At 37.0% G+C, this 26,589-nt stretch overlaps 14 protein-coding genes across 14 annotated transcripts; 6 read left to right on the top strand and 8 right to left on the bottom strand.

Annotated features, from left to right (window-relative positions):
• Positions 1-294: 294 nt before the first annotated feature.
• Positions 295-2,744, top strand: FDP41_011379 (uncharacterized protein; the record flags this gene model as incomplete). Its single annotated transcript, XM_044701780.1, has 3 exons — positions 295-931; positions 1,044-2,210; positions 2,290-2,744. The coding sequence occupies 3 exons, from the start codon at positions 295-297 to the stop codon at positions 2,742-2,744; spliced, it is 2,259 nt and encodes a 752-aa protein (XP_044567162.1).
• A 72-nt stretch (positions 2,745-2,816) lies between these two features.
• On the bottom strand, positions 2,817-4,747 carry FDP41_011378 (uncharacterized protein; the record flags this gene model as incomplete). Its single annotated transcript, XM_044701779.1, has 2 exons — positions 2,817-3,226; positions 3,283-4,747. 2 exons carry the CDS (start codon positions 4,745-4,747, stop codon positions 2,817-2,819), a joined length of 1,875 nt encoding a protein of 624 aa, XP_044567161.1.
• A 210-nt stretch (positions 4,748-4,957) lies between these two features.
• On the bottom strand, positions 4,958-6,217 carry FDP41_011377 (uncharacterized protein; the record flags this gene model as incomplete). Its single annotated transcript, XM_044701778.1, has 2 exons — positions 4,958-5,693; positions 5,859-6,217. The coding sequence occupies 2 exons, from the start codon at positions 6,215-6,217 to the stop codon at positions 4,958-4,960; spliced, it is 1,095 nt and encodes a 364-aa protein (XP_044567160.1).
• A 286-nt stretch (positions 6,218-6,503) lies between these two features.
• Positions 6,504-7,992, top strand: FDP41_011376 (uncharacterized protein; the record flags this gene model as incomplete). Its single annotated transcript, XM_044701777.1, has 2 exons — positions 6,504-6,582; positions 6,803-7,992. 2 exons carry the CDS (start codon positions 6,504-6,506, stop codon positions 7,990-7,992), a joined length of 1,269 nt encoding a protein of 422 aa, XP_044567159.1.
• Positions 7,993-8,052: 60 nt separating this feature from the next.
• Positions 8,053-12,812, bottom strand: FDP41_011375 (uncharacterized protein; the record flags this gene model as incomplete). The annotated part of the gene is made up of 2 exons (XM_044701776.1): positions 8,053-12,451; positions 12,508-12,812. The coding sequence occupies 2 exons, from the start codon at positions 12,810-12,812 to the stop codon at positions 8,053-8,055; spliced, it is 4,704 nt and encodes a 1,567-aa protein (XP_044567158.1).
• Positions 12,813-13,069: 257 nt separating this feature from the next.
• Positions 13,070-13,640, bottom strand: FDP41_011374 (uncharacterized protein; the record flags this gene model as incomplete). Its single annotated transcript, XM_044701775.1, has 2 exons — positions 13,070-13,255; positions 13,341-13,640. 2 exons carry the CDS (start codon positions 13,638-13,640, stop codon positions 13,070-13,072), a joined length of 486 nt encoding a protein of 161 aa, XP_044567157.1.
• A 200-nt stretch (positions 13,641-13,840) lies between these two features.
• On the top strand, positions 13,841-15,512 carry FDP41_011373 (uncharacterized protein; the record flags this gene model as incomplete). The annotated part of the gene is made up of 4 exons (XM_044701774.1): positions 13,841-14,567; positions 14,614-14,884; positions 14,963-15,135; positions 15,193-15,512. The coding sequence occupies 4 exons, from the start codon at positions 13,841-13,843 to the stop codon at positions 15,510-15,512; spliced, it is 1,491 nt and encodes a 496-aa protein (XP_044567156.1).
• A 110-nt stretch (positions 15,513-15,622) lies between these two features.
• On the top strand, positions 15,623-16,663 carry FDP41_011372 (uncharacterized protein; the record flags this gene model as incomplete). Its single annotated transcript, XM_044701773.1, has 1 exon — positions 15,623-16,663. The coding sequence occupies one exon, from the start codon at positions 15,623-15,625 to the stop codon at positions 16,661-16,663; it is 1,041 nt and encodes a 346-aa protein (XP_044567155.1).
• A 458-nt stretch (positions 16,664-17,121) lies between these two features.
• FDP41_011371 (uncharacterized protein) lies at positions 17,122-19,530 on the top strand (the record flags this gene model as incomplete). Its single annotated transcript, XM_044701772.1, has 1 exon — positions 17,122-19,530. One exon carries the CDS (start codon positions 17,122-17,124, stop codon positions 19,528-19,530), a length of 2,409 nt encoding a protein of 802 aa, XP_044567154.1.
• Positions 19,531-19,624: 94 nt separating this feature from the next.
• On the bottom strand, positions 19,625-21,120 carry FDP41_011370 (uncharacterized protein; the record flags this gene model as incomplete). Its single annotated transcript, XM_044701771.1, has 2 exons — positions 19,625-20,305; positions 20,428-21,120. 2 exons carry the CDS (start codon positions 21,118-21,120, stop codon positions 19,625-19,627), a joined length of 1,374 nt encoding a protein of 457 aa, XP_044567153.1.
• Positions 21,121-21,631: 511 nt separating this feature from the next.
• On the bottom strand, positions 21,632-22,069 carry FDP41_011369 (uncharacterized protein; the record flags this gene model as incomplete). Its single annotated transcript, XM_044701769.1, has 2 exons — positions 21,632-21,797; positions 21,882-22,069. 2 exons carry the CDS (start codon positions 22,067-22,069, stop codon positions 21,632-21,634), a joined length of 354 nt encoding a protein of 117 aa, XP_044567152.1.
• A 380-nt stretch (positions 22,070-22,449) lies between these two features.
• Positions 22,450-23,581, top strand: FDP41_011368 (uncharacterized protein; the record flags this gene model as incomplete). Its single annotated transcript, XM_044701768.1, has 2 exons — positions 22,450-22,551; positions 22,604-23,581. The coding sequence occupies 2 exons, from the start codon at positions 22,450-22,452 to the stop codon at positions 23,579-23,581; spliced, it is 1,080 nt and encodes a 359-aa protein (XP_044567151.1).
• Positions 23,582-23,615: 34 nt separating this feature from the next.
• On the bottom strand, positions 23,616-24,287 carry FDP41_011367 (uncharacterized protein; the record flags this gene model as incomplete). The annotated part of the gene is made up of 1 exon (XM_044701767.1): positions 23,616-24,287. The coding sequence occupies one exon, from the start codon at positions 24,285-24,287 to the stop codon at positions 23,616-23,618; it is 672 nt and encodes a 223-aa protein (XP_044567150.1).
• A 137-nt stretch (positions 24,288-24,424) lies between these two features.
• Positions 24,425-25,559, bottom strand: FDP41_011366 (uncharacterized protein; the record flags this gene model as incomplete). Its single annotated transcript, XM_044701766.1, has 2 exons — positions 24,425-24,817; positions 24,933-25,559. The coding sequence occupies 2 exons, from the start codon at positions 25,557-25,559 to the stop codon at positions 24,425-24,427; spliced, it is 1,020 nt and encodes a 339-aa protein (XP_044567149.1).
• Positions 25,560-26,589: the final 1,030 nt, after the last annotated feature.

The raw sequence follows: 26,589 nt of genomic DNA, 5'->3' as shown, positions 1-26,589 counted from the left end.
TGAATATTTTTTTCAAACAAAAAAATTAATAATTATGAAATTCGGATTTTTTTTGATTGGATTCGAAAAAATTTTTAATGGTGTTTGATGGATGTAATTTGTTCGAGTCTGAGTCTGAGAGCTCACTGTGGTACCAGGTACCTACGACAATAGGATGATGATTTAATTTTGGATGATTGTACATACCGTCGCATATGCATATTCGAGCATTGTTTACATGCGCGCTGCTGGAATCTTTGAATTCTTTCAAAAAATCCTTTTTCAAAAGAGGGAATCATTTGAATTTACAAAAAAATGTTCCTTTCATCCATCTCTCACAATAATGATTTAACAACAACAACAACAACAACAACTGTCATCCCTGTGCTGTGCAAGCGTCGACTTGTTTCATTCCTCCTATTTTCAATCCACACAATCCTTCTGATTCTTCTCTTCACACCAACAACAACAGCGACACCAACAACCCAATCTCGAGAAGCCATCACCATTTCGAGATCATCATTTCGTGAAGATTTCCGCTCTTTTTCGTCCATCATTCATTCACACAGCACCATCAGCACCACCACCACCACTGTGAATTTAACACCCTCTCAAAAACTCGATCAATTACGAACACTCATGAAACAATATTCCATATGGGCTTATATTATTCCTTCTTCCGATTCTCACATGAGTGAATATGTGGCATCGAGTGATCAGAGAAGAGCTTTTATTTCTGGATTTGATGGAAGTGCAGGAACTGCTCTTGTGACTTTGGATGGTGCATTGTTGTGGACTGATGGAAGATATTGGCAGCAAGCTCAAAATCAATTAGATTTTAGATATTGGAAGCTCATGAAGGATGGAGTGGATGTTTCAATTACGACATGGTTGAGTTTGAATGTGATTGGAAATGAGAGTGTGGGACTGGATCCTTTTTTATATTCTGTGAGTGAGTTGAAAAAATTGTAATATTGATTTAAATATAATGGATTTAAATATAATGGATTTAAATTACAAATATTCATGACACATATTATAACAATGACATATGATCATGACAGATCAATTTAAAGAATTGCAAAACACCCATGTCAATATTAAATTAATTTATCAAAATTTAGTCGATTTGATATGGACTTCAAGACCATCACCTCCAAATGGAAAAATATTTGAATTGGATCTTAAATTTTCAGGACGATCAGCCAGTGACAAATTCTTTTCCATTCGAAAATCAATGCAGTCTTCAAAGGTTGCCATTTATATTGTGACAGCTTTGGATGAAATTGCATGGTTTCTTAATTTACGTGGTGATGACATTGAGTACAATACTGTATTCTTTAGTTACTTGATTGTGACCATGAAAAATGTTTATTTATTTGTCGATGAGAAGAAATTTGAAAATTCCAATCTATCCTTACATCTTGAATCATTGGGTGTGATCATCCAACCTTATTCATCCTATTTAGATTCATTGATTGATTTGATTAATACTTTGAGACAAAATCAAACCTTGACAACCTTTATAGATCCTCAATTTTGCAATTATGCCACCTTCTCTTCCATTCAATCCTTATCAATAATCAAAACAGGAAATAGTTTTATTCGTTTAGAAAAAGCTTACAAAAACGAAATTGAAAGAGAAGGATTTAAAAATTGTCATTTACGTGATGGAGCAGCTGTGGTTCGTTATTTGGCATGGCTTGAAGACGCACTTGTCCATCAAAAACTTGACATTAATGAATATGAAGGAGCTCAAAGATTGGAAAAATTCAGAGCTCAAGGAGAATATTTTCTTCGTCCAAGTTTTGAAACGATTAGTTGTTATGGTGAAAATGCAGCGATTATTCATTATTCACCCAATGTCAAGGTTCATTCTCAAATTTCGACAAGTAATGTCTATCTATTGGATAGTGGAGGTCAATATTTGGATGGAACTACAGACATGACTCGAACTGTGCATTTTGGAATTCCCAACGCTCATATTAAGAGAAGTTTCACACGAGTCTTGCAGGGACATATTGCACTTAGTTCATTAATATTTCCTGAGGGACTTTCTGGAGACAAAATGGATGCATTTGCAAGACAGGCACTTTGGTCGGATGGTTTGAATTATAATCATGGATCAGGACATGGAGTTGGACATTGTTTGGATGTTCATGAGGGACCTCATGGAATTGGAGTTCCAGTTTTTGGATTTATGAAAACGTATGATGTCACCATTGAGCCAGGTATGTTCTGAATGTGTGGTTGTTGTTTTTATCTTTGTATGAACCTATCTGGTGGTTGTCTTGATTTCACATAATTTAGGATACTATGAGGAAGGAAATTTTGGAATACGAATTGAAAATTTGTATTTGGTGAAAGAAAGTCAAACTCCACATCGATTCAATAACAAGACTTATTTGGAATTTGAACAGATTACGTTCTGTCCTATTCAACCTTCTCTTATTGATACTTCATTAATGAGCGAAAAAGAAATTGAATGGGTCAATGAATATAATCGACAGGTCAGAGAAAAGCTTGAACCTTTAATTTCTCAAGACACGTTAGCTGTAAATTACTTGAAGAGAAACACTGTGAGCATTGCGAAGGAACCTAATTTTGCCAAGACAACATTGGTGGTTGTTCTTGTAATGATGGGATTGATATTGGTTGTTTCTATTGTGACAAATATTGTTTTGATCATTGCTCGAAAACGACAATCTTCTGCTAGGCCTTTAACAAATACAGAAATTCAACCTTTAAGCGAAGAGTTGGAGTAGAATTCGTTCCTGAGGTGGCAATTATGAAGATTTCACGCGTTTGTGATGAAAAAGTTCAGCATTTACTATGTGTTAATTTCTCCAAATATAATGCAACCTGTTGTTTTTGAATCCGTTAAATTCTGAAGAAGAGGCCGTAGTATAAGCTCCAAAGTTGTGGAAAAACAAATGATCACCAACACTCAATTCAGGTAAAGGATATCCCTTAAACAAAATGTCAAGAGAGTCACATGTAGTTCCCCACAAAGTTGAAGGATGCTTTTCTTGGTTCTTGTTTGCCTTTTTGGTCATGACAGTATTCACCACTAATTGCACATGATCATAGACCACATTGTTAAAGCTTCCATAAATTCCATCATCAATGTAATAATGAAAATCATCAAGAAGTGGTAATGACTCGACGTCGACTCCTTGTTGAAGAAGTTCAGCTACACGAATGGCGTTTTCTTCTCTCAAATCTTTCTTTGTGTGGATGTGACATACTATGATATGTGAATTAATTTTCAAAACACAGTGAATTTGAAATGTGTGGACTTACCTAGTGTATGTGATCTCGAAACAACATATCTACCTGGTTCAGCAATAATTCTGACAGTGCTTCTATCAACCACATCATTTTCAGAAGTGGTTTCAGAACGAGAAAATGTCTCCATGATGAGAGGAATAATCTCGGTGGCAACAGTTTCCATCGGTAAAGCACTCTTCAATCTGCTCATAAATCCTCCACCAATATCGATCAAGTTAAAAGTAAATCCGAAATGATCCTTTGCTGTTTTACAAATTTCAGCCGTGTCACGGAGAGCCTTAACATACGATTGAACATCTTCACAATTCGTTCCCACATGGAAGCTGACACCAACTAGATTAATGCCCAGTTCTTTTGCTCTTTCCATGATTTTGATGGCACCATGTTTAGTCGTTCCAAACTTTTCAGAAAATCCAATTGCAGAATGTGCGTCATCGGTCTTAATGCGAATCACACCTTTGCAATGCTTCCAATGTTCTGCAAGCTTTTCAACTTCGCACACAGAATCTAGTGTCGTCCATTCTACTCCAGCTTGCTGACTAGCATATAAAATATGTGAAATAGGTTTGCAAGGGTGAGCGAAAATGATATCAGTGGCTGGGTTGAAACGTCTACTTTTGATTTGTTCTAATGTCAGTTCAGGATTCACAACAGTGAGTGATTCATAATATTGAGGATTTTTTTCAAGCCATTCATCCATTTCTCTACACAATCTGCAAACCATGGAGATTTCTTGTTGTGAAGCACAATCAAAGCCTCCTCCCATGAGATAGACAATCTTAATAATGTTGGCATTAGGATTACATTTCACAGCATACATGGGTCTGATAATTCCTCCATAATTTGCAACACATGGTCCATTGCTGATAAAAGTCATTGCCTTTTTCCATCTTTCAATTTGTCTAACAATATGTGACAAGTCAACCACAAAGAAGGACTCTAATGCCTGTTTCTTTTCCGTGATCTTCTTCACAATACGACGTACAGTATTATTCAAATGCGTCTGCTGGTCTTTAATGGAATGCAACTCTGCATTAAAATAGTTTTCAAAAAGACTTTGCAAAGAAAGAACCCACGCAGATGACTCACAATGGGGAGGGAGTGAATTAAGTGTTGCGTGAGAAACTACTCGTGGCATTGATTCCGAATTTTGATTCTTTTTTCTTCTCAAGGAACTATTTACAAATTCGCCTGGATCATGATGCTCATAGCCAAGATGCAAAAACTCAATAGATTTGACTCTCTTCATTCCTCCCAAAGAGCTGGTTGAAGAGGAGGTGGTTAAAGATGCTTGAGTGTTCTCTGTAACAACAGCATTTGTATTCGGGGAGCTAGATCTGGAGTTATATTCGGAGGAATGTGTGCTACCATCCATCCGCTCATTATTACTCGTAATTGTAACTGTTGGGATACCCAAAGATTGCTTTCTTTCTTCCCTTTGGTGATGATCTGATCCGTTGTTATTGGATGAGATCATTCTGAGTCAATAATATCGATGAGCGATCGAGAGAATGGATATTTTTTTGAGAAGAGTCGAGCGTCAGACTTGTTTTAAAAATGGGTTTCAATAAAGTCCAAATTTGGTGAAAGGAACAAAAGAACCTTAATTCGCGGCCGTGTCTCGAAGGTCAAGGGCCATCTGGATCCATCCAAAATGAACATTCCTGAATTTTTTTAATCATAACGTTCAAGCATGATTTTGTTTAAAGTTTCTCTCTTCTGCCAAAAACAACAATTTCATAATTTGTTCATTCAACATGAGAACAATGGCTCCATTGGGAGACACTTTCAGCACATGTGGAACAATTCCTCTAAAGAATGCCTTATATCCTTCATGTTTGTAAATTTTCACAAGAGCATCTGAGAAACTCTTGTATCGTTCTTGATGATAATAATTACTCTTATCTTGAAGACGAGTTTTAACCACTTGAAGAGGATAGGTCACAAATCCAGCTATTCCTTTTCCTAAAAATCCCAAAATAAAAGATTCAGTTCCATTAAGGTGATAAAGAGTAGGAGAAGAACCTTCTTGTGATTCTTGACGTTTTTCATTCTTGTAATTGAGATAAACAGATTTCATTCGATCGTAGCACACAAAGTGAATAATTCCATGTGAAATGAGCAACATGCTTGGTGTGAGTCCAATATAGAGTGATCTGACTCCTTCATATTTGATAATCTTTCGTAAACAATCCCAATTTCCATTATATTTAATATTTTGTAAATGATGGGAATTTGTTGATGCTGTATGTACAGTGTCAGATACTGAATTTTGAAGTTGTAATCGTGTTTTGATCAGCCAAATGGGATGTGTCAATAGATTGGTCACGACACCTGCTTGCAATCCACATAACGTTAATTGAAGGGTTGGAACTTGATTGACTCCATATTCTTTTTCATATTCATGTTTTTTTGAATTATATCTAATAAATTCCAAAAAGAATTTCATAAGGAGGTGAACATTTGAATAACATGTTATTGAAAGGTGATAATAATTTCATGATCAAGAAATTCACCATATGTATGTTTTATAATTATATATTATAATAATTTTTAAATCCAATCATAATCATAAATTTCACACCTACATGGTAAAATATAATCCCCATGCCAAACCAGCTCCAATCATGGCACTACTTAATCCTCTATAAAACCCTTTCCATCCATCCTCCAAATATATCAATTTTGTGACCTTAATGAAATCTTGGAAACCCACAAACGTCGTTCTCTTCACTCCTCGATCATTGGCCTGCATTCGAATCTTGATACAATCCAAAGGATGGAGAACAAAATTGGCCATGGCTCCAGAAAACACTCCGGAAATCATGGTGTTGACTCCCTTGTATCGTTGTTGCAATGGAGTGAATTCCGATGATGATGTGGTTGTCAATGTGGACGAGGAGGATGACGCTTTGAATGCATTCGTTGTTGTTGTTGTTGTTGTCATGATGATGATGATGGTCGTCGTCGTTGTTGTCCTCCTCGATAACACGAAATGATTTTTTTAATGAGAATCTCTCAACTCAAAGGGAATTGATTGAATTCTCATTCAAGGAGAAACCAAGGAGCTTTAGAGAGTGATCGTGGTGAGAAAAGTCCAAGCTGATATTTTGAAATTCTCTTCAATACTAACAATAACAACAATAACAACAATAACAACAGTAGAAACAACACAGTGATCATGATGACTATTCGGAAGAATGATAAAAACCAAAAAGAAGAGGAAAGAAAAAATGCAAGGATTGCGTAATTTTGATTTCTATCCTAAAACACAAGATGACTTTCGGGTGAAAACTCTGGGAGGAGGATTGAGTAAGTATTATTATTATTATTTGATCGTTTCATGATTAATTTAATTTGATGATGATCATCATATGGAATTATTGATGATGGCGATAATAATATTTTTGATCGTGATCGGACGATGATTTGTAATAATTTATAAAATGATATGATGATGATGATGATGATGAATTTTAATGGTGGGATATACAATTGTATTTTTGTGGCCTCTTCTATGATGATACTCTAGTTTCAATCATTTCGCTTGTTGTAATTTTTATATTGGTGTTCGGAGAACTTTACTTGTATATGCAAGTGGAACGATACGATCAATTATATGTTGATACACAACAAGAACGTAAAATACCAATTTACATTAATATTACATTTCCAGCAATCTCCTGCGATGCTCTAAGTTTGGATGTCATGGATGTGAGTGGAGAGCATCATGTTCATTTGGATTATCACACAATTTACAAAATGAGATTAACATTGGACGGAAAACCTATTATTGACCAACCAGCTGAACAAATTTCACCAAATGAACCAAAAGATGAAAAGCCATCCCCTATCAAGGCTTCTGAGGGAGCTGTTAAACATGATTTAGTTAATTCGTCGGAAAAGGATCGTGAACGTGCTGAAAAGGCCAAGAAAGTCAAAGATCCAAATTATTGTGGTAGTTGCTATGGAGCTAATAGAGATGCTACTCAATGTTGCAACACTTGCGATGATGTGCGTGAAGCTTACCGTAGAGTGGGATGGGCTTTCACACCCAATGAAGATATCGAGCAATGTTATGAGGAAATTTTGGACCGTAAAATGAAATATTCGAAGCAAGAAGGATGTAATTTGCATGGATACTTTTTGGTGAATAAGGTAGCTGGCAATTTCCACTTTGCTCCAGGAAAATCATTTGTCAAAGCTCAACAACACATGCATGACTATACTAATTATGAAATCGATCACTACAATACCAGCCATTTTATTCACTCGTTAGGTTTCGGTGAACAAATACCTGGTCTTGTTAACCCACTTGATGGTACTCGCAAAATTATTGGATTTAATCCAGAGACTGGACAATCTGTTGAAGGAGAATCTGCTCTATTCCAATACTTTGTTAAAGTTGTTCCAACAATTTATGAAAAATATGGATCTTCAAGTCCTATCATCACCAATCAATACTCTGTGACGCAACATGTAAGACCAAAGAACAGATTGCATCCAAACGTTGTTCCAGGAGTATTTTTCATTTACGACTTGTCACCAATTATGGTACACATGAAGGAAGATAGAAAGTCACTCATTCAATTCCTCACCAGTTTGTGTGCAATTATTGGTGGTGTTTTTACAGTTAGCGCTCTCCTTGATCGTATTTTATATGGCGTTGAGAAGAGAGTCAACAAAAAGATACACTCAAATACCACTATTTTGAATAACTAAGAGCATTTTTGACGCTAAACAATTAAATAATGATTATATTATACTTTGAGCATTTTATATTCATTCAAAAACTTTCAAGAGACTTTGAGCTGTGTCGAGTAATAGTTCATCAAACAATTGATCTGTGATGAATGTTTTGACTAACTCTTCCTCATAATTGGTGGATTTCCATTTTTCGAGAGGTTGCATCACTCCTGGAATTAAAGGAATGGAGTGCTTTGGTAAATATTCGTTCTCAATGTCAAGAAGAGTATGATCCACAAATTTTTCATTCTTGGAAAATTCGAAGGCTGTCATCAAGCTCTCAAAAGCATAATCAAATGGTGACATTTCAGGTACTTTGTTGTAAATTGTTTTTCGTTTTCTGGTGCTTTCCTCTACTCTTCCAAAAATATGACCCTTAAATGTGTTACCAGCATGTTCTGATTGTATAATAGAGTTATATTCCTTGATATAACTGTTAAATGTTTCGAGAATCAATAAATTAAAGGCATCTTGGTTGGGGTTCGCACTACTACTAAGGACAGATCTTTCAATAAGAGGACATATTGATCCAACAGTCTTAAAGACTTCAATTCCGCTTGCTGTAACAAACGAGTTGACCAATGCTTCAATATGCTCTTTGGTTTGTACGACGCTTGTGGATTTTTGTTTTTCCTTTAAAACAGGGGCCGAGCTAAGAGTTGTGAAAACTTGGAAGTTTGTGTCATCATCGTCTTTTGGTTCAATGTTTGAAGCGAAAATATTTTCATCCTCCACATCGATATGCTTCGATTCTTTGTCAATATTGAGATGAATGTCATGATCGTCGATGCAGTGGTCATCCATACTATCAAAGTTTTCCTCTTCTTCACCATGATCAGTATTGTCGAACTCCTTTAACAGAATAGAATGAGCTGATAAAGTGTTGGCGTTTTGTTCTGGTGAATTAAAAGAGGAATTGAACGAGGAATTGAGAGAATCCAATGACGCAAGGTCATCTTCAATATTACGTGATGGGGAATTGGGAGGTATATCGTCAAACACGTTTGTAAGTTTAGATTCATGTCCTGTTGTACATTCTTCCTTTTCAAATTCATTGCTGGAGATGCTGATGTTATGGTCATCGTGCTGTTTGTCTTCTGCAGTAAAGCTTAATTCTGTTGAGAGAGTTACTGATGTGTCTTCTTCCTCCACTACTTCCTCGTTTAGGGCTTCCATTGGTATGCAATCTTCAGAGTGGTCTTCATTTTGTGATAAATCTTTTTGGGCCTCTCCAATAACTTCTGTTCTCAAGTTATCGCTCTTCAACTCTTGAACAAATTCAGTCTCAACAGAGGCTTCCTTATTTTCAGGCTTCTTTTGCAGTTGTAATCGATATTGTTCTTCTCTTTGCTTGAATTCCTCTTCAATTTTGAGTTTTAATTCTTGCTCCTTTTGTTTACTTGCTTGCTCGATTTCTTTGCGAAGCTTTTCTTCTTGCTCTAATTGATTCTTTTTCATTTGTTCTTCTTTTAGCTTCACTAAACGTTCTTGTTCTTCGAGTCTCATCTTGCTCTCATTCACTTGCTGCTCTAGCCTCTTGGTTGTTGATCTTTCTTTTTCAAGCAATGATGTTAAATACTCTTCGTCTTCCTTTTGTTTCTGGGCTAATTGCTCAAGTTGTTTGCGCTTCTTTTCTTCATTTTCTAGCATAGATCTAAGCTTTTCTTCTTCTAGCTTCAACTTTTGAATCTTTGTTTGGTCCTCTTGTTGTCTCTGAAGCTCTAATTCCTTCTTTTTAGACATCTCTAGTTCCAATTCTATTTGCTTTCTCAAAATTTCTTCTTGTGCAAGCCTTTTCAAAAGAGCTTCTTCTTTTTCTGCATTTCTTCTCAGTAACTCTTCTTGTTCTAGTGCCTTTTGCCTCAATATAGTTTCCTCATCCATCTTTTTTCTGCAAAGAATATTTTCTTCAAGTTGTTTTTTGAGAATGGCTTCTTCTTGAACTTTCTGTTGAAGAGCTTTTTCATGCCGTCTTCGAAGGTTTTGTTCTTCTTCGAGTCTTCTTAGAAGTTCTTCTTCATACTCTTTTTTAATTTTCATTTCTTGCTCTAGCACTTGTCGAATCTGTCTCTCTAGTTCCTTTCTTTGTTCAGCTTCTTCTTTTTGCCTTCGCAAGTCTTCCTCCTGCTTTCGAAGCAAGAGCTCACGTTCCTTCTGTTTAAGCAGCTCTTCTTGCTTTTTCAATTCTTCCATTTTCATTCTTAGAGATTCTTCTTCCAGTTTCTTTTTCAAATTACTTTGTTCTTCTAATCGTTTAATTTCTTCATGTTTGCGAGCCAACTCTTCCTCCATTTTACGTTTCATTTCTTCATCTTTTCTTCTTCTATCAGCTTCAATTTCTTCTAATTTTCTTCGTATGATTTCTTCCTCTTCTTTTCTCTTTTTAAGAAGGTCTTCCTCCATCTTTTTTGTGAGTTGCTCTTTTAATTCGTTCTCTATTCTTTTCTTTAGACCTTCTTCATCAATAGCTGGTTGAGGAGTACAATCTCCTTGTTGGTCTTGTTGTTTTTTGAGCTTTCTTCTTTTTCCTGAGCTTGAGAGCAGAAGCGAGTCATTGTCCGTTGAGGTAGTTTCACTGTCATATGAAACTCCAAGTTTCTTGTCTTGCAGAATTAGCTCGTTTTTAACCTCTCTCAGTTTTTGTTCAATTTTCTTGGATCTTATGATTTGCTGAAGCTTAGCTTCTTGCTTCTTTTTCTTAATTCTGAGAGCCTTAAGCTCCATTTTCATGGCTTCAATTTTTCTCTCTCTTTCTTCATACTCAGTGGAAATACTAATTACATCCTCAGAAGAGGTACACTCACCAAATGACTCATCATAGAGATGATGGCTTGAAGACATGATCATTTCTGCTTTCTTTCCTAACAATGACAGAGATTCTTCTTCTTGTTTGATTTCCATTTCCAGCTTCTTCTCTAACATAATGGTTCTTTGTCTATCCATTTCTAAACTCTTAGTTTGCTGGGGAGAGGTATTGACCTCAGCATTCCGTTTATGTACAGATATTTCTTCGCTCACTCCTTGAACACTAACATCTTTGGTTTCATGCTTTTTAGCAGCTGCTTCTTGTAATTTTCGACTTTTTCTGGCCAAAGCATTAATTACAAACAGTATTTCTGATTCTGTTGGGCTCTTTGGCTGCATTAATCGAGGAGATAACGAAGACCTAGGTGAAAGAGCGCTACTGTTGTTATTGAGCCTGCTTAAATCAAGTCTTTCTAAAATGTTTTGAGGCGATTTTTTGTGGTGTGAAACTTCAATAGGAGAGGGCACTTTGGAGTCTGAGTGCTTACTTTGTGGGGTGTCTTTGGAAGGAGAAGGTGTGGAATGTAAATGTGCTGTTGGAAGAGGTTTCGAATCTAAGCCAAGGAAATTATATCTACTTTTGAAGGATTCAGTCTCTGTCTCTTGTAATGGCTCTTCATCGTCACTTTCTATTGCGGGTTGTTGCACGGTTGATGAGATTGAAGAAATTGAATGTCTAAGACGGTTTTCGGTGTTTTGAGGGGATCGGTTCTTGTTCATAATAAATAATGGAGTGGGTGATTCATTGTTTTCAACAGGTTGTTGAATTTGAGATTTGGATTTGTTTTGATAGCTCTCGGCAGCCACATCGAAATCTTCTTGATGATCATTCGAGACTCTTGGTTGTTGCTGTTGTTCAATCCATGCAAAACGATGTGCTGGGTGTTGTATTTGAATATCAGAGGTGTTTCCTTGTGGCTGCGTGTTAACAATAACGAGTTTTGATTCCTTGTTAGATGAGGGAGGATGAAGTTGTTGTTGCGGAAAATTGTTGGGAATGTAAATATTCCTATGTTGTTGAATTTCGTGGTCGTATAACAACTCTTTTTCGGCTGTTTTGTGAAAAGCATTCAGTTCTTGGTCATTTAACGGAGCTGAAAAAGGCCTAGTGTGGATTTCGTGATCTGTCTCAAAGTGATGCTTTTTGTCTGCACCAATCTTTTTTGTCTTCTTTTTCTTTGGCTTGTCTTCTTTTTTGTTTGAGGATGCGGGAGGCGTTTTGCTTCTCTTTTTAATAAGGTTTTCAACAGTTGTGACGGTTTGTTGATCCTCTATCTTTTTAGATTTTTTTTTTGGAGATACTGATTTCTTCTTTGGCTTGACAATTACTTTTTGCACATAGGCTTCAAGCCTTTGCAGCACTTGCTCTTTCTTTAACTTTGCTTCCTCCTTTGCTTTCTTAGATTCAACTTTCTGCTGAATTAGTTCTTGTTGCTTCTTTTTCATAAATTCTTTAACCTTACTCTCATCATATGGTTTCTTTCTATCGATATAATATGGTTTTACAATCTTTGGCTCCTCCGGTTTTGGCTTAGATGGTGTTTTTTGTAGTACAGGCTTTTTTGGAGGAGCCGTTTGAGGTCTTGTCTCATAGGGTGACTTGGGTTTTTGGGTTAATGATGACAATTTTCTAATATTGAATCATTCATTGTATGATCGACCATCATGTTGAATACTACTACTTACGGAAGTAAAACCTCACTTTTTGAAGAAGAAGGATTATTCTTTCGGGATGATGGGGTATAAACCGAGATTGTATTTGTTGGTATGATTGGGCTGATGTTTAAAACATTAGGGGATATGTTGTGCTGGGTTTGAGGATTTGTAGGAGATGATGCCTTCTTTGTTTCTTTTGGTGATGATTTCTGTTTTTCTTCATACACATTGTCTACGAAAAAACTATCTTCTTCATGAATTGGGTCCACCTCTGCCGAAGGTATTTGTTGTGTTGGGAGTTTCTCTCCGACTGATATAGGTGGAATTTGTTGCATTTTTTTGTAGTTAGACCGCCCAAAATGTTTAACAAATAGGCGGTCTAACTACAAAAAATGGCGGGAAAGAAAATTCAGAAACATCCTTTAAAATCCTCTTAAGATTGGAGGAAAATGCTGGAAATAGTGTGAAAGAGCGTTACTTTGTCATCATTAAGGTAAAACAAAATCATACCATACATTTTGAATACACAACGATGCAAGAGTGCTCTCTCACACAATTTCAATCATTTTCCTCAACACCTAAAAAATGCTTCTTATTTCAACATCATTTCAATCACATCAGAGACGAAACTTTGAGAGGTTTCGTAATATTCAGTGAAACTGCATCGTGAACAAGATACAGTAATGAACATTCGATTTTGAATATTAAATAATTTGGATAAGAGTCCTCCAGACTCACGAACTTGTCCTTTGTGTAACTTGTCAAATCCACACTTTTTCTGTTTTTAAGAATAGAAAACATCCGAAGAAAAATTTTCAGCCATGCAAATCATTGGTGTGACCGTAAATGAATTCAAAACATACGCATTTCATTTGTGACTGTAAAATCAATTGTTGTTTTGGAAAGATCTCTTCTGTGGTATTCTTCGGATCATGATGATGAACAACATTTAATCCAGCAATTTTTTCAAGTGTCCGAATGGACGTTCGTTGAATATCATCTTTCTCGCTCGTTAATGCAGGTGTGTCTAACACTTGCAAGCCATGAGGCAATATTGAATTCGGAGATGTGAATTTTCCTTTACGAATGGCCCACACCACCACCAAACGCAGCACATAGAACATGACACGAGCAGAGAGAAGCGAAGAAGCGAGTAAAGCCATTTTTTTGTTGCGACAACATTCTCGAGAAAGAAGGACTGGCTTTTCGACACGCTTTTCAACTCTGAGATGAGCTTTTGGTTCTCCATTATTGTTGATTTGTGGAATGTTCTTCATCATCATCATCGCGATGAATATGATCATAAATACCACATTGGATCAAAATTGGAGAGAGCTCCTTTCCAAACCAACGAACCAAAAAAATGGGCAACAAACAACAAGGTAAAAAGATGAACCCTTCTTCTTCTTCTACCCCTAAAACCAACAACGTATTCAGCCAATCCGGATGTGATCAACAAACAGCCGATGATGATCTAGTCACATTACAAACGAATGGAGTTGTAACGAATGCTTCAGGAGGTTATAAATTCTATCATTCAAAGCGTCATGGAGAGTATTGTTCTCGGAGTGTCGTGTTGGAGAGTATCGTACCCAAAGAAATTCCTTTTGGTTTATCTCCGTTAGGATCAAAATTGTTTTTCCAAAATGAACATAATTTAGAATTTAATGAGATATGTGTTGTCGAAGCAAGAAAACAAAACAAGTTACCAAAAAATAGTGGAATTTACAAGGCTGCTCTCATGGAAAATGATCTTGTTGTTTTGACCTATGGTGGCACTGTCCACATTTTTCGTCCTTCCGAGAATTTGTGGCTTGATGTTGATGTAGAGAATAATTTTATTTTCGATATGGAAGTGTCTGAAGTGAATGTATTTTGTATAACAGAAAATGGAATGTATGCATTTTCTACTTATAATAGTTGGGGACAGACGGGAACTGGTTCCACTCAGTCTCATCAACTGTCTTCAAATAATGTAGTGACCACTCAAAAAGTTACTACTTCAGAAGGAGTTGTTTTTGGTAGTGCGTATTCAGGTTATGGTCACACTTATTTTGTGACACTTCCAGATCGTAGATTGTTCGCAGCAGGTAAGAATCCGTTAAGCTGGTTTCAATTAATTATTAACAATAATAGGTAATACTGGATTGGCACAAATGGGTCGAACTGAATGCACGGATAGAGATTTTACCATACCTGTAGAGTTGAATGATTTTAAGGGGAAGTCTGTAACGATAATTGCCTCAGGCTATGCCTATTGTTTGTTACTGTTAACTGACAATAGCGGACATGTATTTGGATCCAACGATTACATGCAATTGGGATATGACGCACCAGCCAAAATCTTTTCACCTTTACCTCTTAAAATTCCTTCACAGGCCCCCATTAAGGGATTGAGCGCAGGACAGTAAGTTATAATGCTGCTTTTGTCATGGAGAACAATTTGATTCAACGGTTTCCAATATGGTTATTGATAATAATTTAGGTGGGTGTCTCTAGCACTTACTGAAGCAAATGAAGTGTTTGTGACAGGAAAGGTAGCTTCAGATATTCAGTACTCGGGTTGGACAAAAATTGATTTACAGGCCCATGGTATTCCTAGTAACTCCTTATTTGATGCTTATGTCATCCAGAACATTGTTTATTTATTATCAGAAGGTTTGTACTTGCATATTTTTCTTCCAGAAGAGGAACACTGATCTCATTCATTGATAGATGCATTTACCGTTATGGGATCCCGTTCGGTCACTCATGAACTATCTTCATTCAAATTTAATGTTGATATGGAATATAGGAAAGATGTAAAGTATCGAGTATATCCAAAGAGTCGAAATTGTACTTCCAATTTCTTCTTATTTTTCTATGTAGATTTGGATACAACCATTTCTCATCACTTTATTTTCAAATTTAACGAAAAGGACGATTTATGTGATGTGTTAATTGTAGCTAAGGATAGTTCATTAATTGATGATGATGGAGACAAATCTATTCTAGATATTGAACACAAACTCGCGTCAGATCTACTGAAAGAATGAAAGATTTCTCAGGCTGGCTGTTGACACAAATTAAGGTATGACAACTGATAGAATTCAAAAAAATTAAATACCATTTCAAGGTTTTCTATTTTGAAAGCAACTTGAACAAAATGCGACCCACACCATCAATATTCATCATTGCTCATCTGTTGATCACTTGTTCTTTTGCCCTAGTATTATTGGTTCAAACCACCACACCAAATGAGAACCCGTTTGGAATTTCATTGCAATTTCAAGAAGTAAGAGATGAACTCGACAACGACAAGTACTATCATCAAGGAAGAATTATTTTCAACAATGCACCAGTCGAAGATCCAGACGAGCTTCGCAAAATATTTATCACCAAGGCACCACCTCCTCATGTGACAGCAGATTTCGAAGCAAGAAGTGTGGAGTGTTCAACAGTCATTGGCCATTTGGGCTCGTCCATTTTCGACACAAAGACAACCCACGGATATGCTCAATGCAGAAAATTAATGGAATGCATGGTCACGTATTGCAAACAAGATTTGCACGTCTTGATTGGTTTTCTGAATCAGGAAACGTTGGTGCTGGACATTCCGAATGGAAAATCTCCAATCAATGTTGCCTTCGAAAAGATTGAGAACTTCCTTTCAAAGAGTTTTCCAAATTACAAGAGTGAAAATGATTTAATTCTTCTCTCATGTCGACAAGGTGATGGAGACGGTATGAATCAAAACAAGCCAATTCTAGCAGCAAATGGAAATGTTTACAAAAATCAATGTGTGGCAGCAATGGAAAATGCTCCTCAACCTTTTACGGAATTAAGTCTCGAGAGGAGTCCACCCTATTTGCAACAACCCAACTTGGACTCCAATAGAATTCCAAGCAGGAGAATTCTATTAAGACATTACCTGCAGATTGCTGTTAAAGTGGTGAAATTCCTCTCAAACTATTTGAAGGATCAATGTTTGTTCAGTACAGACGTGAGAGTGTTGCAAATGGCTGAACATCATTTGGAATTGGCTCTTCAAGAATTATTGTCGTATCCTGTAGATGTCATGCAAGACTCTTCATCGACATCCAATTCAAGAAGGGTGGTTATTCCAATTCAGGACTTGGATTTGAGTCGTGAGGTTATTCAGCAGTTGAAAGATATTTTGTTGAAGGTTGTTAAAATGTTGGTGTGAGAGAAATTAATAATTCTGAAAGAGGATGATCATCTATCTTGTAAAATTTAGAAAACGACACTCCGTTATCCATATCTTGCAAAAGTGGCTATAACAACGTTCCCTCGGGGTCTCTTAATTTCGTAAGATACTCACTTTTATAAATATTTCAAAGTTTATTGGAATAGATGTCAAAATCGGACAAAAATGTGTCACCTCTTTGCTCCATCATCACAAGCAAATCAACTTTTTCGTGATGTGAAATCATTACTCATAATCGCCTTTATTAAAACAACCTTTTGAACAAATCCACATTTTGACAATATATTTCGCTGGAGAAACATCAAACCAAGAAATTATCTCGGAAAATTTTGGTTTGGTTTGTTTCATAATATCATGTATTTCTACTTGAAAAGTTTGTTTCTTCTTTGGTTGCATTGAGTTCTTTAGCCGTTACAAAAAAAAATTTAATTCGCATTATGCCCTCATCATCAGTTTCGGGTGGTTCCAGTTTATTGGGAGGTGGTGAGAGAATTGTTATGGAGGGAGAAGTTCTGAGAAGAAGCTTGTTCTCCACTTGGAGAAAGATGTACATGTTACTAAAGGATGATGGATCTTTGCATCAATTTGGGAGGAACCCACAACTGTACCCCGAGGAAACTCTTAAGGAAACATTAATGATGAACTCTGGATATGTAATACAAATTGTGAATGCTGATTCGTTGTTGAATCAACAGTTTACTATCATGATTCTGTTCAACGACAAGGCACCCATGCTACTCAAGGCAAAAGACTCTGTTGAACACCAACGTTGGTTATCAGCGCTGAATAGGCTCTCTCTCATCAAGAATGAAAAGTTTAGATCCACCAATCAATTGATTATTGATGCCATTGAGATCATACCTATTCCATGTATTGTTTCCGATAAGAATAGAATCGTACAAAGCCTTAATTTTCCATGCCAATCCATCACTGGGCTAAAAAAGGAAGACATCAAGAATATCTCTTTAGCCAACATGATCCGTATTGAGGGAGCTCAGTCGAAAACAGGATCTACAACCTTAGGGGCGGTTCCAAAGGAAGCACATATTACTACCTCAGATAAATTTAAAAAGATTTTGATGCTTTCCTCACAAATTGAAACACAAGGCCACATTCTCGTATTCTTGCACGATATCAACGAATATGACGCATACTTGGATGAGGAACTAGAAGAAGTGTTTGATGAACTGTATCAAGCACAAATGAATGGGCCTAAAGAATCCATCGGAGGAAATGAAACCAAAACGATGAGACTATTTGTAAAAATATCTGGCATGTCTCCATTTGTATTGAGGCTTTACTTTGGATTACAGACTCACCACTACCAAAAAATTGTGGACATGTATTATAGCGACAAGTTGTACAACAAGAAGCCACCTGGGCCAATATTCTTGCAAAAAATAATTAATTTTCCAAATGGAGATAAGATGATGGAGTTTGGAAGAAAACAAGTGGCTTCAGATCGATTTAGCATGGAAGAACAAATCAAACTTGCAATTTATGATGAACCAGAGGCTAGCGAGGATTCCATAGTAATGCAAAAATGCAGTGTACCTGAAATGTTCAATGGAGATGTTCCCAAAGTCATTGGAATTAACAGATTACTACTGTTACTTACTGATGTGTATTCTCCAAAATATTTGACTGATGTTTTTTGGTACACATTTAGATATTCCATGAAGCCAAAAGTAGTACTGGAAAAGATATATCAACGATATTTTGTTCCAGAACCTTCTGACCAGGATCTGATATTCAATGATGTTGAAAAAACATATTTTACCACATTTGTCTGTACAGGCATCAAGAAGAAATGTTTAAACCTAATTCTGATGTTTGTGAAGAGTGGAATGTTTGATTTCGATAATGAAATGGTGATACATCTTCAAGAATTTCTAAACAAGGCTGAACAGTCACTGAACAACAATGGAGAATCAGTAAAACCAGTAACGAATTTAGATTTTGGTTTGTCTTCTACCATAAATCACATCCGGGAAATGTTGAACAAACAAGACAGAAAGCAACCATGGCAAAAAGCAAAAGATATGACAACATTATTTCAGTTACGGGAGAATAAGAAGGCAAAATTTGCAGGAGCGACCAATACTCAATCCTTACTTGATATTTCTGAGATGAGTCCAAAAGAAATTGCCGATCAACTCACTTACATGGACTATACCATCTACAATGAGATTTATTTTACTGAGATTCTCGACCAAGCTTGGAATAAGGATAAGAGAAGACATCAGGCACCAAATGTAATGGCTAACATCAACTTCTTAAACAAGGTGAGCACATGGTTTACTTGGAAAATTCTATCTGAAGATGCACATCTCAAGAGAGTAAAGATGCTAAAGAAGGTGATCCAAGTTCTGGGTATTCTAAAAGATATGAACAGCTTCAACATGTTAATGGCAATAATGGGAGTCTTGGGAGGAACATCCATTCACAGACTTTCCAACTTGTGGGAAGAAATGGACGAAAAGACTCTTGAGATTCAACAGCAATGCGCAGAGTTGGCTTCCACAAAGGGAAACAACAAAAACTTTAGAATGGCCATGAATGAATGCTACAGCAGCGGAAAACTCTCCTCTCCTTATATTGGCATCTATTTGAGAGACCTGGTCTTCACAGACGATGGTAATCCAACGATCATGGATGGAAAAATCAACTTTTCGAAATGTATCAACACGTACAATGTCATGCATCAAATATTGAGATTCCAAGGAAGACCGTTTGATATTGAACCAAACACAGACTTTATTAGAGAAATGGTTGCTTTCAATGACAAGGAAAAGAGTGAAGATTACCTCTACGAGCTCTCTCTTCAAGTACAGCCAAGAAAATAAAGGTAATGGGTGGACAGCCTCACTAATGTCGCAAACAAAATTTTCGAACATTTCAAACAGTTTTGAACTCTTTGCTGAAATTATATATATAAAATTACCTTACTCGGTCGGTAGCTTTAGGTGCGTTTTTGAAGGGCAAAGTGTCACCGTTGGTGTCCACCCAATACACCTTGCCTTCGACTACCACATATCCCTTAGCAGGTGCCAAATCACTATTGCTTCTACCAACTCCATTCACTTGTGAATCAAGATCTGGTCTTGATTTACTCGTTGCAATCAAATCACCATTGTCATTGACCATGTAAATAGTACCATCATTACCGTACAAGTAAGTTTTCTTTGAGCTTCCCGAGTTCACTTGAGATAGGGACGAAGAATCAGCTGGGCAGGCAACTTTTTCACCTAATTTGTTCAAAACGTAACATTGATTTGTAATTGGGTCTATATAAAAGGGCTGTCCATTTGAGTCGTGGTAAGTCGTTTGACCATTTTCATCCTTATAATAAACTCTTCCATTTGAATCGACAAAAGGACCGCCAGCCAGTATGTTAGGATTCACCACTTCAGCATAACGAGAGGACAAGGTGTTCACATAGATGGAAGAGGATTGAGGAGGAGTTTGTGTCTGAGGTTGAGAGGGAGGTTGGGTCACTACAACCACTGGAGGTTTTGGTTGTGACACAGGAGGTGGTTGCTGTGGTTGTGGATGTTGTGGAGGTTGTGGCTGTGGTTGAGGTTGAGGAGGAACTGTGATAACAATAGGTGGTTTTGGTTGCTGATGTATGGGTGGTATTGGTGTGGATGGTACAACCACCACTATTGGAGGCTTTTGAGGTTTTGGTGGAGTGGTTGTTGTTGTTGTTGTTTGTGGTGGTGTTTTGTAGTCGGTGGAGGAACAGTCACAGTTGGTGGTTTTTGAGTCTTTGAAAGATCCAATCCTGGGATATCTTGAACCGTATTTGGAGGTAAAAAGTAGATTTGTCTTCCAGTGCTAATATCAATGAAGTAATATCTACCAATTTCATCTCTAAAGTAGATTCGGTTGTACCTGTCAATAAAGTAATCCTTATTATTGTTATCAATAAAGAAAGGAAGACCAGTCTTCTGATCCATATAAAAAGCTCTACCCAAAGCATCAATAAAGTATCGACGTTTCTTATTGTCGTAGAGAGCCTGAGAAGTGGTTTCATTGGGATTGTCCAAATTGGGAAGATTTGGAGATTCTGGTTGGTTGGGATCAAAATACATGACTTGACCATCTTTGGACATGTAAAAAGGTCTTCCAAGAGCATCTTCATAGGCTGGAATTTTCTCTCCCTTGATTACCAAATTAATAGTTGTGAGAGGTTTGTTTGTGAGAGGTTGAGACACTCCATTCTTGTAGAGTTGAGCACCTTGAATAATATTCGAATACGAGATGGAAGTAAAGGAAGTGGTGATGGTGGTTTCACTCTTTGGTTGTAATGGTTGTTCGATTTGTAATGAGAATGCATGAAGGAAGAAGAAGGAACTCGACCAACAACATTCAGTGAAAGAAAAAAGCAACACCAATAGCCACAGAAAAGGCTTGCGTGGCAAGGAGAGATCCATTTGTTTTTAAGGAGGAAAGATGATCATGTGCGTTTGATCGCCATTGTGTTTTTGAAGAATGGATGAATTTGAAAATCTTTCTTCTTTAGTGAAAGTTCAAACAACTATTTTTTCTTTTTTAGGAAATTTGCCGAATGACAGGAAGGTGGTTACAAATTCGAACGAAGTCTCGACTCTTGGTGATTTCATTTCCTTGTGAAAGATCACCAAAAGGTTCAATAATGCAGCCCTTTTCATAGGTTGCTTGTTCTTCTTTCATGATGAAACATCAATTCTCTGCAACATTCGCTTTCTCAAGATTCCCTCTCGCAAATGTCTTAAATACGGTGTTGTCACTTGTTCTAGGAGAACTTTTATTGGGAATCTTTGTAATCACCACAACCACATCACGATGACAATAGAGATCATAGATTTAACAACAAAATTCAGAGATGGATGAAACTTTATTAATCCCACACACACTCAAACTGTTTTTTCAAAAAGAGATGTAAACTGGAAGAAGGGAATGAGATCATCCAGAAACTTGGGGAGCTTCATTACAATCACAAGCAATTTGACAACCATATCTGTCCTTCTTGTAACCATACTTGCATCCGATCAGACAGTAAATTTGAGGGCAATCTTTGCGAGGTTTGCAATCACATCTCTTTTGGCAGCCATATCGATCTGTCTTGTATCTGGTTATTTTGCAAGAGAAACATGAATTTGCGAATTTTCAAATGAGAATATTCACAATCTATATTCGAAATATGAATACATACCCATACTTGCATGGTATCAAACAATAATAAGTTGGACAGCCATGAATTCCATGTGGTGTGGGATGAGTAAGAGCTTGAACGTTGCTGGTGATAACCAACATGGATGCAGCAAGCAACGCAGTGGCGATTACAACAGCAATCATCAGGGATGACCATTTGAGACGATGATGGTTGTTGATCAACAACATTTTTTTGATGTTTTTGGACAATGAATAATAAATGCCTCAAGGTATTTTGATGTCACACAATTATTGCATTGATGCCGGTACATGAAAGCTTTAGGACATTTCCATAAAAGATGTTCTTCCACGCCAAGAGAAAGGTCCTCTTGAAAGTCCAACATTTCCATTCTTCTTCTCATTGTTTTTCATCACATGACTGGATCAGTGGCCCAACTCGTATGGAGGTCCTTCTTGCTTTGGTGTATTTCTTTTGTGTTAATTTAATATCCTTCATGCATAATGTGATGAAGAGATACTTTACAGTTTCTATTTTTGAAAATAAATAATTAAAAAAAATTTCATCACCAGCGTTTCTGTGTACCAACGTCCTCCGTACTTAATTCGAAATGAGTCCAGGGTTGATTCATGTTCAGTCCGAAGTACATTTTCATGATCTGCTGAAGAAGAATGAATTGGTAGTGGTTTATTTGAAAGCGGAGTGGTGTGGGGTGAGTTTATTATTTAAATCTGATTGCAATTCATTTATGAGGCGATTCAAAGGTGTGCACCCGATTTGGACCAGTTGTTGAAAGAATTTCTAAGGAAAAAGAAAAAGTGTTGTTTTTAATTGTAGATGTAGATAAATCTCCAACTATTCAGAAAGAGTTGAAATCAAAGGCAATGCCTACCTTTGTTTTTTTCCTTGATGGAAAAGAGTTCAGTAGAATTGACGGAGCGAGCGAACAAATGCTTCAAAACTATACGGAAACATTACTACTACAAAAACAACCATCATTTATGGAGAATGGAATTTTACATATTGTGAAGGAGAAAGACTTTAACGAGTCCTTGAAAAATCATGCAAATTGTGTGGTGGATTTTTATGCAGATTGGTGCCAACCATGTAAAATGATAGCTCCATCCTATGAAGAGTTGGCAAAAAACACGACAGATGTTCTGTTCATGAAAGTGAATGTAGACAACTTGCGAAATGTTATGACCAAATGCCGAGTAACATGTATGCCAACATTTTGCGTTTTCAAGGATGGAAAGATGAAAGAAAAAATAGAAGGCGGATCCATGCAGCTACTGAAAAAAGCAATTGACGACTTTAAACTTTCAACAGTAGAATACACGAAGAGGGATTTGATGGCAGCCGAGGCCGAGATTAAGGGCAGTGCTTCAAAAAGTGGAACAGAAAAGAACAAAGCTACAATGTCGCCAAAAACATCATCAACTGGGAAAAAAGCAAATCCCACAATAGCTCAGCCACCAACTAAAAGCGCGCACCAAGTTTCAAGCAGCTCTTCCACCAAAAAATCAACGACATCCTCCACCCATTCAAACAATAATCCCCCAAAAATGGATGCTTCACCACAAAAACCAAAGGTGGTAAAAAAAGAAGCATCTTCCAATTCAACACCACCCAGAGCTTCACAGAATATTTTAACAAGTCCTTACCTTTCATCTGTGCCTCCGTTCCGATCACCACACAAAGAACAAAAAGTGAAAAAGCAAAAGTCACCTTATTTGAATTAACTTGAATGCTTTTCAACTTTCACACGAGGGTACCTCAACAACAATTCGATTGTCCAACCTCCCTAACAGAGCTTATTAAACACGAATCCTTACTTCGAGAATTTGGATCCGAACTGGATTTCCTTTTCGAGCTGCTGGTTGCAGAATTTTCAGCGTTGTTCAAAGCGACTTGTGTTTCAGAAGAGAAAGTAGGCGGTGGATTGTAGATTGGAGGAGAATTAACATGGAACTCAATGAGCCTTCGAAATTGATTCACTAAATTATTCTTCTCCATCTTTCTCGCCTTCTCTACCAATTCCACAAGTTGTGGAACATTTCTAAAACGTTTAGGAGCATATTCGAGAACCTTAAAGTTGACGTTCACAGCCTTAATAACAAATTCCTCATCAAATTTCAACTGTTTGTGAGCATAATAAATAGAACCAGGATGAATAAAAATGGCTCTTAAAACTGCTCCTGTGTCGTCACAAAAGGGAAATGGATGCTTCGAAAAAAAGCAATGAATGCTTCCTATCGAGTAGTGTTTGCAAAAATCTTTCAGGGCCAAAAGATGAACATAAATTTTCTGCTCCCTTCTTCTTGTTTCTCTTAATTTTAAATATTGCGGGTTGTTGATATAAAATTCAAGAGAAAGAGTTGCTGCTTGGCATGATGAGTCTAAGATGATTGTGACTAGAGCGAACGCTTCGTCTGTGTAATTATTCATATAACGTTCTTTTTTTAAATAGTTGAGTAAGTTCAAGATGTGATTGAAGGGAGCTTTGGAATCCTAAATTAGCAATTATTCTTACGGGGTAATGAAATCAAATCATAATAAATAAATAATTTATGAGTACCATCTTCTTACATCTTGAAATATTCTTCACGTGCTTGTAACATTAAATCATTGACCGCTACCTTAGTTTGCTCGGTTAATGTGTCGACATCTTTTTCCAAGGTCATACCGGCGACACTAATTGGAGTTCCGACGACGATACAAGCTTTACCTGGTTTTGGTAAAGCATCGTGAATAGGCCACATTGAAAATGTTCCATATAAACCAATAGGTACAATGTCAGCTCCAGTTTCAAGAGCCATAATAAAGGCTCCTTTTTTCCAGTCCTTCAATTCATCAGGAGTATCGTTTCTTCTGCCTTCTGGGAAGAAGAATACAGCAGCATCATTTTTCAAATGTTCTTTAAGTTTGTTCATGGAGGTTTTGACTGAATCTCTGTCAGTGGACATGTCATCCATTTTCTATGAGTCATAATAAAATTGTCAATTTGACAATTTACATATTAAAAAATTCATATCAATTACATGTTGTTGAAATAATATTAGAATTTACAATTCAACGATTCTCTAAACTTACCTTACTCTTGAAGGCAATTGGCACATCTCCAGCCTGTTTCATCATACGACCCGCAAAAGGAACTGAAAACAAGTCACTCTTTGACACCCATTTGGTCTCAATCGGTAAAGGTCCGCTGATCAGCACAAAAGGATCCATATTCGATTGATGATTGCAAACAAAAACCATTTTCTTTTCAGACTTTGGAAGTTTGCTCTTGTCAGTGAATTTGGTTTTTAGTTTCCAGTATGGATTTGATTTGACCACCATAGCAGTGGCTCCACGGAAAATCTTTCCGAGCAGTGTCTTCTTCTTGTCCAATCCGAAATATTTATGTCCCAAATAAATAGGAAGGGTCAAGAGCCATGCTATCGGCCAAACCAACAACAGCCCAAGTCCAAACCACATTCGGCACATCCAAGCCGAGAGTGATTGATCTTGTTTGTGTCGTTTCTTCTTTCCATCAATGGTAGCTTCAGATAAATTTAAAAGAGGAGTCGTACTCATGGTTGATGATGATTCCACCGACTCGCTATGAATCAAACTTGACTGAGAAGACGACAAGTTCTCTTCTTCAATCAAGGTGGTGCTTGTCTTTTCCTCCGAGATTTTGTCGCTGGATGATACTGTTGGAGATTGTGATGCCATTTTTTTGTCCGATTTTGTGAGCCTAGAATTTTTTTCCAACAACAAGACCTGGATGTCGAAAAGTAATTTGTTGATTACGAATTGATTGATTCAGATTTCAAATTTCAGATGTTAATTTAAAAGCTCGTTTATTGTCAACATTCTTCGTGTTTGCCTTTGTAGACAGGTATTGTTGAATTTATGGGTTGTGGAGTTGTGGGTGTGTGATGGTTTAACGTGAAGGACCTCAGTGGTCTTGGACTCTCCCACAGAGCAACACTCAGTTTCCTTAAACGGCCGCTCAAAAGATTCATCCGTATCGCAACCGTGGGTCAAATGAAAACTTGGTCGACGTTGTGGCATTTCCGTGGCGAGTTGCTGTTGTTGAGAGGAATTGATGTTTGGATGCTGTCTAGAGGATGACGGAGAAGGACTACAACGATCAATGTTGTTCGAACAAGTCGTCAACAACTCCTTCGAGGGAGTTTCCATGAAAGCTTCTTGTTTACGAGTCGAAATTGTCGACTTTTTTGGTCGAACGGGAATCAACTCTTGCTGAGTGGAGGTTTGAACAAAATCAAGCAAAACTTGTTCATAAGGTAATGTTTGAACTTTCCTTGCTTTTCTTGTGACACACATCATGTAGCTCTTCATTCGAATGGAAGGGCTATGGAAATACATTCCTGACTTGTCGAATGATGTGAATGAGTGATTCAATGACATCATGCCATTCGTTGTTTTGTGTTGTTTTTGGATTTTGTGGGATAGAGTTGGGTTCATCATCATGGTTGAGCTCAATGGGTGGTTGTGAGTTGATGGTGCTCGAGAGTGAATGACGGATCCTTTTTCCTGGTGAGGTCGTGGAAGCGAAGTGGATGTTGATTGAGAGAAATGCATGGTGTTAAATGGAGGATTTTTTTGTTCAGAGATTCTTTGAAGAGAGAGCTGTATTGTGAAACGTGTTGAAATCCTCTTGTGCTTATCATTCAAATGACGATCACCATGCATCACAAAAAGTTGGAGTATCTCCTGCATCGTAATTTCATTTTGA

The sequence above is a fragment of the Naegleria fowleri genome (genome assembly GCF_008403515.1).
Source record: "Naegleria fowleri strain ATCC 30894 chromosome Unknown tig9, whole genome shotgun sequence".
In the NCBI taxonomy this organism is placed as follows: Eukaryota; Heterolobosea; class Eutetramitea; order Acrasida; family Naegleriidae; genus Naegleria; species Naegleria fowleri.
The sequence above is the reverse complement of the archived record's forward strand: the minus strand, read 5'-3'. Positions and strand labels throughout refer to the sequence as shown.